General features: G+C 37.2%; 1 protein-coding gene across 4 annotated transcripts in view; it reads left to right on the top strand.

Annotated features, from left to right (window-relative positions):
• Window positions 1–13327, top strand: part of SYN2 (synapsin II) — a 187407-nt gene that overhangs the window by 83231 nt on the left and 90849 nt on the right. For all 4 annotated transcript variants that reach the window (XM_086618905.1, XM_086618906.1, XM_086618907.1 and 1 more), the window contains exon 5: window positions 9042–9131. In XM_086618905.1, coding sequence (XP_086475031.1) covers window positions 9042–9131 — 90 coding nt within the window. The remainder of the gene's footprint in view (window positions 1–9041; window positions 9132–13327) is intronic.

Raw genomic sequence — 13327 nt, forward strand, 5'->3', positions numbered from 1 at the left:
TGTGACAATGTGTTATCATTCTCTGTAGCGAATTCAATTTGCCTATTTGCAAAAATTTAAATGAATGGTAGAGGTCTTTCTAAAACCAGTTTTGTGGCTTTTATTCATATGAAGGGTATATGATTTACAGACATAGTGAAGGCAGACGTCTGCATATCCATAGGGCAGCCAGAGAACAAACTGTCCACATGTGCTATTCTTCCAGCACTGATCCGAGAAGAACTTTCTTAAGCATAAAAAACTGTAGTTTAATTCTTTGTCAGCCAATGAAGATTTTGGCCTCTTTGCTCAGTCTGCCAGTTAAAGCAAAACATGTTGATGGATTTGTAGTGCGAGAGCTGAAAGTAAATTCACAAAACTGTGTCAGAAGTAAGGTGAAAACATCTTAAGCTTTTTGGTCGAAAGGCAGTTTCCTAGCAAGTTTTAACATTAAATTGGAGTAAAGTTCACGAATAATTATTCATTTAAATGCACAACAAAGAAATCTAAATACATTAAACCTAGCAGTGTGTTTTCCTCTTTGCACCTCTTTATAGAGCTATTTTGTTTAATCTCTTCTTGCAATAGAAAGGGAATATTACGTTCTCTCTAAATGATTTTACTTTCCTAAAATATATAAGCTCACTTGAAATTCCTTGAAAAAAGCAGACTCTTAAGTAATGAATATACTTCAGTGGGGTGATGATTTGTTTTCTGTTCCAAACAGCAAGTAATTCTTACAGCTCTATATTCATCAATCTTTGCATGAACTGTGAAGTACTTTACATATAAACTGAGTATATGTATTTTGCTTTGAGCAGTGTTTATTGCCATGAGGCCAATTTAATGCAAAAGTAAACTCAGATTATTTTTTTTTTTACTACATTCTTGAATTTTGTGGTAGGTTGTTGTCACTGTGCCCTGTTCCTCTCCTCACTAAAGAGCAGCAGTGAGAGCTCTTGACATCCATTACAGACTTTAATTGCATTGAACGTTTTTAGTGGCAGAAAATTGAAACAGACTTTTAACCATGTCTTAACTTCTACTGAAACAAACTATATTTAAATAAAGGCTGTAAGATAAATCGGAAAACAAGGACTGTAAAGCTATGGTTCATATCCTTTGTATTATCTGCTGGCCCTGCTACAGTACTGAAACTCAAAACCCCTTTTCTGTGCTTACTTAAGTCAAATATCCATAATTGAAGGCCAGATTATGAAAATCAAGTTTGATTTCTTGTGCAATCTTAATATTTAATTGAAAAGGAAACGTGGTATATTCCCCATTAAAGTACCTAAGAAGATAATTTTTTCTAACCAAAACCAAAATCTAGGTAGAGATTACATCTCCTTCTTTTATATAGAATCGTGGTGACTCAGTGATGAGGAGAATCAGGGGGCTAGACCTGAAAAAGGAATTTGTCACTCATCCAGGAAAATCCCTCCCATTGTGCTGGCTCCCCCATCGTAATCCCCACTCCTTCCTGTCCCCTCTCTCCCTCTACACAAGTATTGTTCTCCCACATTATCTTCAGAACTCCTTCCAGTGCTGCTGTTGCTGTCCGATTTCCTTGCTGCTGTTCCTTTATGTTTAGCTTCTATTCTTAGCTCCAGTTCACATGTGAAATGGATGCAAAGTGTACTAGTCTTTGTTTCTTTTATGAGGTGTAGTAACCAATATACCTGTTCTGTGAAGTATCTTCTTTAGGTTATGGTGCAGTTTAAAATGCCATAAAGTATTGCAGTTTGGATGCTGGCTGCCTCAGAGAAGTCCTCTGATGTTCTGTGTGGGGCTTAAAAGAGAGTGTGTTGGCTGGTCTTGTCTGGGGAATGGCATTCTCCCACTGAGCTTTGCCAGTGGATCATCTGAGAACAAGTTTTTCAGATTTTTCTTATCTTGCTGAAATGAGGGAAGCGTCTCGGGACAGAAAAGTCCATGTGGGTAAGAAACCTGGTTTGACTGAGTTTGAATTCTCTGAAAAAAGTTGTAGATGCACATGATTGCATCTATATACAACGTAAGAGAGAGGGGAAAAAAAAAAGAAGGTATTTTAACCATTTGTTTAGCTTTAAAATGTGATTTACTACTTCCTTCAATGATTAAGTATGTAAATAATGCTTTGTTTCTGAAGATAACTTCATACCAACACGTCTGAACACCTGCACAAAATTTCATTAACTACAAGACTCCTTAACAGTGCCTGTGGGAGGGCTGTATCTGCAAAAACCCAGTTTGCATTAAAAGTCAGATTTCCTCTGCCACTGTGAAGTTTCATTGAATTCAGTATTTTTATAAAAAACTTACTATTTTAACTGGAAAGTCTGAGGATCTTATCTCTAAAAACGCCACAAAACAATAAAATCTCTTTTCATTGTAGTGAGCCCCAAACCCTTTTGAGAAGTGCTTAAGCACATGCCCGAGTCCCACTAAAATAAACAGGTGCACAAATGTTTCCTTGAATTTACACCGAACTCGATGTTCCCATAATAGTGGAATAAACTGCACATTCTCATTGCTGCCAAGTGCACCCAAGAAGGAGCCCTAATGGCTTTTATTTGATTGCCTCAGTTCCATAAACTTCTTTTTTCCCTTCTGTAACTTTTCATTCTGAAATAAAAAGTTCCAGAAGGCTTCTTGATCTCGGCCTCATGGTACTAATTTCCGCTGGTTCTTTTCTCACAAACACGTCTTGATTTGTTTTCTACCTCCTATGCTCATAGCTATTTTTCCTTCATTTTAATCCGCATGTCTTCCTTAAATCTCACTTTCCTCACTGTTTACATGTTTTGTCACAGCCTCTTTCGTTAGCCAAGGTGTTTCTCGTTGCCAGATGCCTTGCTACCCAATTTTGCAAGCCAGGATGAAATGTTCTTGTGCCTCTCTGATCCTCTTCTAGTGTTTGTTAGGGTTTGTGTTTGTTTTTTAATCTTGCTTTTCTAACTGCTGTAGAAAACTTCCCCCTACACCCCCCATGAATGCACTCTGGTAATTTGAGAGCTCTGCATGCAGTTCTTTCAAGGGCATGAGGATTTTATTTAAGGCTTTTTTTTGCATCCTGTGGAAATTCTTAATGACTTGTATATCTCGTCAGATGTAATTCTGATGTGAAAATATTCCAGCGGTTAATTACAGCAGTGATTAGCAATTGGAGAGATGTGCCTCTCAGGGGCGGTACAGGCTGCAGTACTCATGCTGCAGGAGAACTGCAGAAGCCAAATAAATGCCTTTGGAAATTCTGGGTGACATGGAGCAGAGAGACCTAAATGGTTCTGGAAAGGGTCAGCCCAATCCATGCAGGCTTAGTAGCTCCATCACAGTAGATGGGGACAAGCACCTCAGAGGGTAAGGAGGGAGGTGGAGATAAAGTAGTTGAGGAAATACCAGCTGCAGTCAAAGGTGGAAAGAAGAGATGCTGCTACTCCCAGAGTCATGGGTCAAGCAGCAAGACTTGAATGGAAAATGCGGTGGGGATATACAGCTCAGCTTGGTGTAGGAGATCATCACCATGTTCTTGTGTGAGGCTGGGCTGCAAAAGGGAGAGGAAACAACTTCTCCATGTTATAAAACTGCCACTGGAATTATGATGCAGGGTCCATATAAGTTATCTTTCCATTCATAGTCCAACCATGTTGTGTTTGGCTTTGCATCGTAATAATGGAAAACTACTGGAGGAACATGAAGTTCTTTTGTCACTTCCCATCTTTTCTCTATTCTGTCAATGTGCCCAAACTGATCTGTAGGCGACGTTGCATTGTTCAGTTGCCATGTCAAACTCGGAATTGACTTTGAAAGTTTGAGTACTTTCATTAAGTTGTCTGTCAGCAGGAGCTGACAGGAAGAGGTACGTAAGCTCCAGTCAGCAGTCTGTTCCCCTTGATTTTCGTATTAGTATCAAATAGCAGATCAAATGTGTATTTACTCAGCCTTCTGGAAAACTATTTAGTGTTTACTAAAGCCTAATAGAAGAAACGTAGGTCAATCGCAACAAAGAACAAATATTGTGAAGAGTAACACAGATCCTTCCCAGGTAATAGTAATTTAAAAAAAAATAATCAAAACACAAAGAGAAATACAGAAGCTGTGTTTAAAATACAGGCAAAGTGAAGAATCTTGGTTAAAGTAAATTGACTCCCACTGACTGCATGTGTCAAATGTACCTCCCACCTCCTTCCACACAACTGCTTAATTTCTTCTCACTCTGAAGGGTCTACAATGTTTGTGTCTCAATGTGTTGGCCACCAAGGACCCCGATGTGTTTGTACTAATGGTACTCAGTCTGTGCCTTTGAACACCTCTTACTTTTACAAGGCAATCACAGAATGGCACAGACTGGAAGGGACCTCAGAGATCATCTAATCCAACCTCCCTGTCATGGGCAGGGACGCGTCTCAACTAGACCAGGCTACTCAAGGCTCTGTCCAACCTGGCCTTGAACACCTCCAGGGAGGGGGCATCCACAACCTCCCTGGGCAATTTATTCCAAAGTCTCACCACCCTCGTACTGAAGAATTTCTTCCTAAGATCTAATCTAAACCTGTTCTCCTTCAACTTAAACCCATTTCCCCTTGTCCTATCAATGGACACTCTTGTAAAAAGTCCCTCCCCAGCCTTCCTGTAGGTTCTCTTCAGGTATTGGAAGGCAGCTATTAGGTCCCCCTGAAGTCTTCTCTTTTCAAAGTCTTTGCTTTTCTGAAGCAATCATGTTTTTCTGGAATGACCAGCCATATTTCCAAGCCTCAGCCTAAAAATAGAGATTTCAGCCTAAGAACGGACTTCAGGACATTTTTCACAGTGCTACCTGAAGGGAATAAAAAAGTTAATGTATTCTTTGTTAAAAAGTTCTTTATTAGTTTCCTATAATAAAAACGTAACCTTAACCAGCCTTTAATGTAAACCAGCTCATCTTCCAGCTTCATAACCTACAGACCCCACAAGAGACCACTGCAGGTCATTACAGGGAGAAAGGAGCTTCCCTTTGCATATGGAAAGAGAAAATCCAATTGCTGAGGCCCCCGTCTGCGCTCACATGTAATGATATACATATTATTCAGGCGTAATTTACTCTAGTGTGCATGTCACAGAGAAATACTGGGAACCTCTATGGCATTTCCATGGAAAGCTGTCTTTCATCAATTCTTAATCTTACAAAGGAATCATTTAAGTATACAGTAGGATGAAACTTCTACTCTGTCTAAATGTTTGATCAACGTAATGACCTGATCTTCAAACTGTTTTGCATGATCTGCTTTTAAGTAGTTCATATTCAAAGAAAGCTGGCAGCAATACCGAATGTTGAGATCATATTAGAAACGTAGAAATTTTATTTTAGTAATTTCACCCACAAACACTGATACACATCTAATACGTTTGGTAAAAGGCAAATTTGTATATGGAAATCCAGAAGTAAACTGGTATTGCATTACGTTTCTTCACTCTGTATATAAGCCCACACCTTAGAGCAGTCAAAGATAAGTTAAATCTCAGCGAAAAGCACAATTTTTTTTTACGACAGAGGGATTCAAAAGTGTTCACTCATCAAAGTTTTCCTGTTTCTCTAGTCCTAGAGAATTCCAACTCATCTGGTTTGGTGAAACAGACTATCCAGAGAATTTCGCGATCATTTTAGTTGTTCCCATGAAGTATTAGATGACTAGTTGGAGTTCTTCCACTGCCAGTAGAAGCAAGCCTGAACTTCTAAGGAGCACAGATAATGAATGCTCACAATAAGGGAAAATCTCTGACAGAAAAGGTTTTATAATTCTCAGCTCAGTGGTACTTCCCTGATAGGGAGCAACTGTACAGGCAAATGTGAAGTAGTTTGTTGCATGAAAATCTTATTCAACATACCAGGAAATTCTCCACTGGAATGGACAATGGTCTATATCCTTCAGGCTGGCAAGAGAGATGAGAAGCTTGCTGGAATTAAAGGTAACACAAAGCACCATCTGGAGTAATTCATTTTAAATAGCTTATCTAATTATCTTTGAGGCAAAAGTTTACACGGTTTGTGCAGGAAAAAGCCTGAGCGTTTCAGGGATGACGCGCGTGTAATTAGGCACGCTTTAGCTCATCTAAAGTGATAAGCAAAGTCATTATTTGAATCTTTATGAAGTTAGCAAAGTGATTTTTTGCAACTGTACGCTGCTTGATTACAGCACAGTCTATGAAGTCAAATTTATAGTGTTCCATTCCCAGTGTAATGAAACCTCGTAAAGCTTTTATATGGAATCAAAGGGAGTAAGTGTCTTTTTTGACTAAGTTTTTCTTCTTATCTGTATCACACTTTGTTAGAGAGGAGAAAAAGTACAGCTGGTGCTCTCCTTTTATGGAAAAACAATCTATAGGCATGTGAAATCTATATTAAATGTGAAAGCATTTAATCCCTAGTAGAAAAGAGAAGAGCTGACATTACAAAGAACGTTACAAAATCCCACTAATTTCCTTTTAAAACAATAATCTGAAACCATAAATATATGTACCTGAGATTATCTCTGTTCAAGCTGAAAATAAGGTGCAAAATTGGAAGAAGAGAATTAAATTCAGCTAGCTAAAATAAAAGCTAGAAGAACTTTTTCACTTTCTTATTTTTTCTTAAGATGTTGAAAAGATTCCTGCTGAAATACTAAACTCTATGAGTTTCTTTTTTAAAATAATTAAAATCTCCCAAGGTTTTCAGCATCCATATAAAATACTTTATTTAAATATAGGGTAGGTATAGCAGTATTCTCTATTTCATGAACATCCCATATGTGAAAACATTCAGCATTGGATTAGATGATAATCCAGTAGTTTATCATCTAAAAAGATGATGCTCTTGCCCAGGGAAGAAATTAATAAATTTTACTGTGATTTAAAGGTGTAATTTAAGGCCATATTAGCTAGCCCAGTAAGCCAAAACATTTTGAAACTCTAATGAAGGCAAAGCATTAATATGTGGGGTTTTTGGTGGTTTTGGGTTTTTTTTTTATTTCTTAATAATGTCTAAAAAATGTCAAATCAAACTTGGTAGTGTAGTTTCAACCAGACTTTTAAAACCTGATTTGGGTAGAAAGTTGGGCAATGTGGTATTTGATATTCAGCCTATTTGTAAACTCTGTATAGCTTCCAAACTGTACAGATACAACAGGGTTTTCAGAAGTGGTCTTTTGCTTTGGTCTGTATAGCTGTTATTTGTCTGGTTCAGCTGCTCAACAGGAAAACATAAAAAACGTATAGTCCAGATGATGCTTACAAATTGATAAAAGTTCATTAAACTGAAATTTAATTAATTTAAAGGAAATTTAGACCTTCTTTTCCTACATGTTACTTCATAGCTTAATTCCTAGGTTAGAGGGTGTTTCAGAGTGATGCGTGTGTATTATCTGTGGTTGATACTATTTTATTTTAAGTAAACAAGCATTTGCTGGTGTTAATCTGAATTACAGCTTTCTTACCTCTTGAGTGAATGGCACAACCCCTACAAATAGCATCAGTTTCTCACTGCCTTTTGCTTGCTTTCAGTGTAAATGGAAAAGAAAACGAGGCAAGAATCCCAGGAAGTACAATCATACAATTTTTTTAAAGGTTTTTACTTAAATATGGGTAAATAGATTTATTTTAACATAACAATTGTTTGGCAAAAATAATGCATTTAGTAGGCAGTATTTGCTTATGAAATTTTGAATTTGGATCTTGGATAAGAAGAGAAATAAAAGAGTCAGTTGCCAGGAATCCTGTTCACAAACCACCTTATTTTGGTAGCTGTGATAATATTTCCTTTCCTTGAGGTCTGTTTTGTACAGCACTCTAACCAACTAGAATTTCTTAAGCTTTTGGTGAAAACTACTCATCATTAAGGTATTTTCCACTGGACTTCAAAATTTAAATATGTGTTTTGCCAAACCTAAGTAAACACCACTAAATTAAACAAATTCTCTATGCCAGCTGGAAACGCAATGCAAAGCTTTCATCATTTTTTTTTTTTTCCCTTTAAACAGTTTTTACTATTGCTGCACCCTAAATTGCATTCACAGAGTAGGTATTTGATCAAACCGCATTACGGACAGAGTTCTGTTGTGCTTTGCTTTTTTCCCTGTTTGTAACCAGCAAATCTCACTATTCAGACTGTTGTGCTAAGTTGTTTGTGTCTCATGTTGGCATAATGACAATTAAACACATCACGGGCATGTACAAGCCAGAGCTTTGGAGTCCTGAAACAATAGTGGTCTTCTGGCTGCCAAAGTCGTCTTGCTCCCTAGGAACCTCACTCGCTAAACCAGGATTTCAAGAGTGATTTAGTTTTTGAACTGTTACACCAGAAGAGTTGATCTGTTCACTAAAGCGAAAGAACAGCCCTGAAATAAATTCCTATTTAATACAGAATTCTTTGTCTTCTTGTGCTTAAATGTTGTTTTGCTTTTTGCGTCGGGTTACAACAGTCCAGCATATAAGTAGGCTGGATATGTCAGAGAAAGGACCTGGAAAAAAACAATAGAAATGCCAATGTCATGTAGCTGTTTAAATTATCAACATTGTTGTTGACTGTGGAAGAACGGCCGTGGTACATGACTAGAGCCTAGGGAATTAAAATTCTCTTGTTTGTTCTTCACCTGACTTGTTACGTATGACATAGTTATTGCTTTTCTCTCTTTTCCAGTTTTGCAAAATTGCGTCTCAATGTCTGTGAGGTGCCAGAGGCTAAATTAACGTGAAATACAGCTGGGCTTTGATTAAAGATGGTAGAAAATTCAAAATTATAATGATTTTATTATCAGAAAATCAGCTTAAATACATAGACTAGGAGATATCTGAGAACCAGTATCCCAGTGTATTTCATTTTCTGCACATATGAAGGCTTAACTCTTAGAGGTATTGTTTTTTGTTGATCTGTGTGTGATATAGCCTGGATGCATAAAAAAGTTGTGCATGTGAGAGAGGAGGACAGAGCAAGTGTAAAACGTGTGTGTGTAGTCGCTGAGTTTATGAAACATGGAAGACAAGAAGCAAAATGACAGTATGAGATCGTTTTGGCAGAATGTGGTTTCTCTCCTAAGCTTTTTGGTTTCTTTTCCTTTATTTTACAGTTTGCCCAGCTGGTGTCTGTCTACAAATCTTTGGGTCCAGAGAAGTTCCCTTTAATTGAGCAAACGTTCTATCCAAATCACAAGGAAATGGTAGGTGCAAATACAATACTAAATTTATTTACCGTCTCTGTAAAATGGGAACTGTAAACACACAATTCATTTCCCCCATTTACTGTCTATTTTAAAAGCCACTTTGGAAGCTTTCAGAGGGATGAGACTGGGTGACCACTTGAAGGCATTGTGGTGGTTAAATGGAAAATGTTCAGATGTGAAGGTAGTCATTTTTCAGCCAACTAACTTCAGATCTTGAAGAGATTAAATGCTTGTAGAGACATAGAACAACTATTAAAGTGCACGAGTCACTTTTATGGATTGTTTTCAACTTAGTCCTTTGTGATATATTCAAAGTGTTTATTATCTTTGTGGATGATGCACAAGGCTATGTGCCTGTCAGTGTAGAACTTCGAACACATCTAAAATCAGGGTGTTGGTGACTTCTGATCTTCATGTACCTGAGCTCACATTGATTCCCAGTCCTTTACAGACATAAATGCATTCATAAAAATAACACAACCTTTACTCATGACATGGCTTACATTGCAGACATTTTTTTCTTACGGTTTCTAAACAGAAGTTCTTGCCCGAGTGTTTTTCTAGAGGAAATACTTTCAGCGCTGCAAGAAACTGGGGGGAAACTGTTTGCTGATTGAACGGACTAGCAGAGAAGCATCAATTATTTTTAGAATATAATCCATTCAGCACATGTCAGACAGCTGTGAATCAAGTACCATCGCAAGGTCACGATAAATAGGTTAGCTAGCTGCTTATGTAAGGTCCCCAAGCTGTAATTACTATGTGTCTGTCTTGAGACTCTGGCTAATGCTTCGTTACCATAGGTGGCATCTAAGATGAGCCTCCGTGACAGCAGTTGAGTAAGATTTCTTCTGAAGTCTTCTTTCTCTCACATCTGTCTCGTCTTTTGGTAATAAACACAGTATGGTGCAGTTCTGCTGCGCTTTTTGATGTATTGCAAGAGTGACGGGATGGTTCTTCATGCTGCTTTCCCAGTTCTCTCTGGTTTCTTTGGACTACTAACTCACAGATGTTTCCAGTTCTTTCGTTGCATATGGCACTTTTGAAAGGAGCTTTCACCACAGTTACGTATTTACTAAAATTTGCTACACAGAAATTTTGTAGAGCCAAAGGAGAATGGTACTGATCCAGAACGGCAGATCTAAATATTGTCCCACACAGTCAGGTCTTCTCAGAGTGGAAGGGGTTTTTGTTGATGGATTTATCAGGAAAATATACCACACTATAAAATTTATTATTTCTTTTAATGCAAAGGAAGTGTTTTGTGTCTTGGGGATTTGTTTGTAACAGGTGGAGAAGCAGAACCGCATCTCATGTTTTGCAACACCCTTTTTTAAATAGTAGTAAGCATCTATCTTCCATCTCTCTATTTTCCTGAGAAGGGCCAAGATTGAAGATGGTATATAATTCCCTGTGCATAATTTCTTGTTCGTTCTTCCTTATTTGATCAGCTTATTTATTCAGGCTCCCCAGGGAGGTGGTCACGGCCCCCAGCCTGTCAGAGTTTGATGCTCTCAATCATTTGGTTTAGTGTTAGGCAGTCCTGTGAGGAGCAGGGAGTTGGACTCAAGTGATCCTGATGGGTCCCTTCCAACTCGAGATATTCTGTGATGCTATGGTTTTATTGAAAAGCAGGCCTTTTTAATTCATTGCTGAATTGCTGCACCTAGAAACAAAGAAAATTTCCTATGATTTGGGGACAAGAATTAAAGTGTTAGCTTTTAATTTTTAGGTAGCGTGAACCTGTAAAAGGTCTGCCAGTTCCATTGCAAGCTGCTGTCTCGAACAACTGATTGAATTCAAATTCAGTTCTAGAACACAAACAACAAAATGTGTGTTTGTGTTCATAAGGCATATTTTGCTTAAGAATATAACACATTTGAGTGTTTTTTCCCCACTTCTTTCCTCTACATTGCTTATTAATGTCTGAACTGATAAGTATTTGTCTTTTGTTTGAACTTTTGAATGTTAATGTTCTCTGCAGCCGAGTAATTTTTTACATATTTCTACGTAATGAATATTAATCTGGAGAAATTAGTGCATTGTGGTATTATGTTGCCATGCATGGTTTAGAGATGCTGTAACAAATGATTGTGATGAAGTTCATTTGTTTGGGTTTTCCGTCTGAAGAAATTACGTGGAACTTTGTGGCTTGAAGAATAATCAGGCCACATGGTACAAGATAAGATTTTATTCAAATTTCTTGTATGGCTTGTGAAATGATCTGAGTATCAGTTTTCTAGCTGATGAATTGAAATCATATCATGCTATTTAAATATGCTGTTATTTTTCAAACACTTTATTAATATCTTGCCTCCTTGACATTCACTTTTACACAATTAAGTGTTAACAGTTTAAAATAAGTTTTTGTAGTTCCTCTTGTGTTCATTCCTTTCCTTCTTATTCTCTAAACATAACCTAGAGCTCTCTCCCTCTTCTCCAGTGCAAACCAGTTGGGTTGGGGGGAGCAGGGGAAAACTCTAAATCTCTGTGAATTGAGTTTTCTGCCAGAGGTAGGGTTGTGCTTCGATTTCTTTTGCTTCTTTCATACTGTGGTGAGCATTTGTACTGAGTCTTAGAGGGCAATAAAAGGTAAATAAACAAAGATGTCATTCTTTTGTGTAAAAATGGAGCTGCTTTAATGAAACACTTTTTGAAACAGAAACATTCATCTCAGACTGATTAAAACTATACAAAAAGCTGTAAGGCTTTTTGAACTCATTACTAGTTGAGTCATATCTACAGCCTTTCCCTCAGTAATTAGTTCCCTTTATTTCACTACATTCCCACCTCCTATGTTCTCTGTCATGAGAAAAAGCCCGGCTTTTTCAACAGAATTGTTGGACAACTTAATTAACACTTAACTGGAACATTGAGAAAAAGCCAGCAATATTCAAGGTGTTGTTTTTCGGTTTTTGTGGGGTTTTTTTCGCACTGCTCACCTGTATAGTCTCCCTTTTCTGTTATTTTCCCTGCTTGTATTATAAGTCATGTGAGTCATTTTCACATTAAAATCAAATGTACCAGACTGTATTTCTGCTCTAACCTCCCATATAACGCATACATAGTTTCAAGAAGTAAAATAAAATGTTGTAAAAATAATCAGGTGTTGATAATGTATCAATGCCACTGCAGTAAAAATCTTGATAAGAAGACAACATATTCAGAAGGCCACATTGTAATTAATTGTTTGCATAATCTTTATCCATGCTGAATCTCAGGGAAAATAAAAACTCATTCTGAGAGGGTTTTTTTTAAAGCTTTTCTTGCCATATTTATTGATACGAGGAAACAAAAGTCTGTACCATCCACTGTGGGAAGCTTGGCCAGACTTACGCTCAGACAGAAATCAAACTGGACGGCTATTAATTTTGAAACACCTCATATGGGTTTTTATGGCACGTCAAATATAAAATGTTTTTAAAACTAATTATGGCATACAGTTCATGTTACAGTTTGTTCATAAATATCAAAGAAAACGTTTTACAAGATGCATAAAGAAGTCGATCTGAGTTGGGTTACTTGAGATGAAGGTCCACTTACTGTAAAACTGAAGCAGGAAAAGAACTGAGTTGAGTTAAAAAGCAGAAAATACCTGTTTGCTGCAGAGTGCTATTCAAAAGACACCATTACATCAAAATAGATTTGGAAACAAACGCTACGCTGTACATGTATTGAATATTAATTAGCCATGTTCTTGATTCAGACTTTATATGGTTATTAAGTTCTTGCAGGCTTGTCTAGGACTTGTTTTGGTTTGACAGGAGGAGATAAGGCCTGTTTTTTAACTCCTTATGTAAATTATTGATATAAATGCACAGCACTGACAGGGAGTAGTGCTATCAATATTGTCTCTGCAATATCAGTTCCTTTTTGGAAGAAATGTAGCTTTTTTTATTTCATTTATGAAAGAGCCATAATAAGTCTATCATCCAAATTACTGTTAGGTAATTTTTTTGTTTGTCTTTAGCAAAGCAGAAAATGAGCTAGGCTTTACATTTGGCAGCAGGAATATATGGTGTTTTAATTTAGGATTGTAAATTAAAACAGCAAAACTGATTTACAGTAAATAAAAAGTGAAATATTGAATATTAAGAGGCACATATCCCTCAAAGGAATAACAGCATGCCTTCCTGTTGGCCTTGCACTATTTGCACTTCATTAGAATTGTAGAAGTTTAGCCACAAAAAAAG

Source organism: Tauraco erythrolophus, chromosome 12 (assembly GCF_009769465.1).
Source record: "Tauraco erythrolophus isolate bTauEry1 chromosome 12, bTauEry1.pri, whole genome shotgun sequence".
Taxonomy (NCBI): domain Eukaryota; kingdom Metazoa; phylum Chordata; class Aves; order Musophagiformes; family Musophagidae; genus Tauraco; species Tauraco erythrolophus.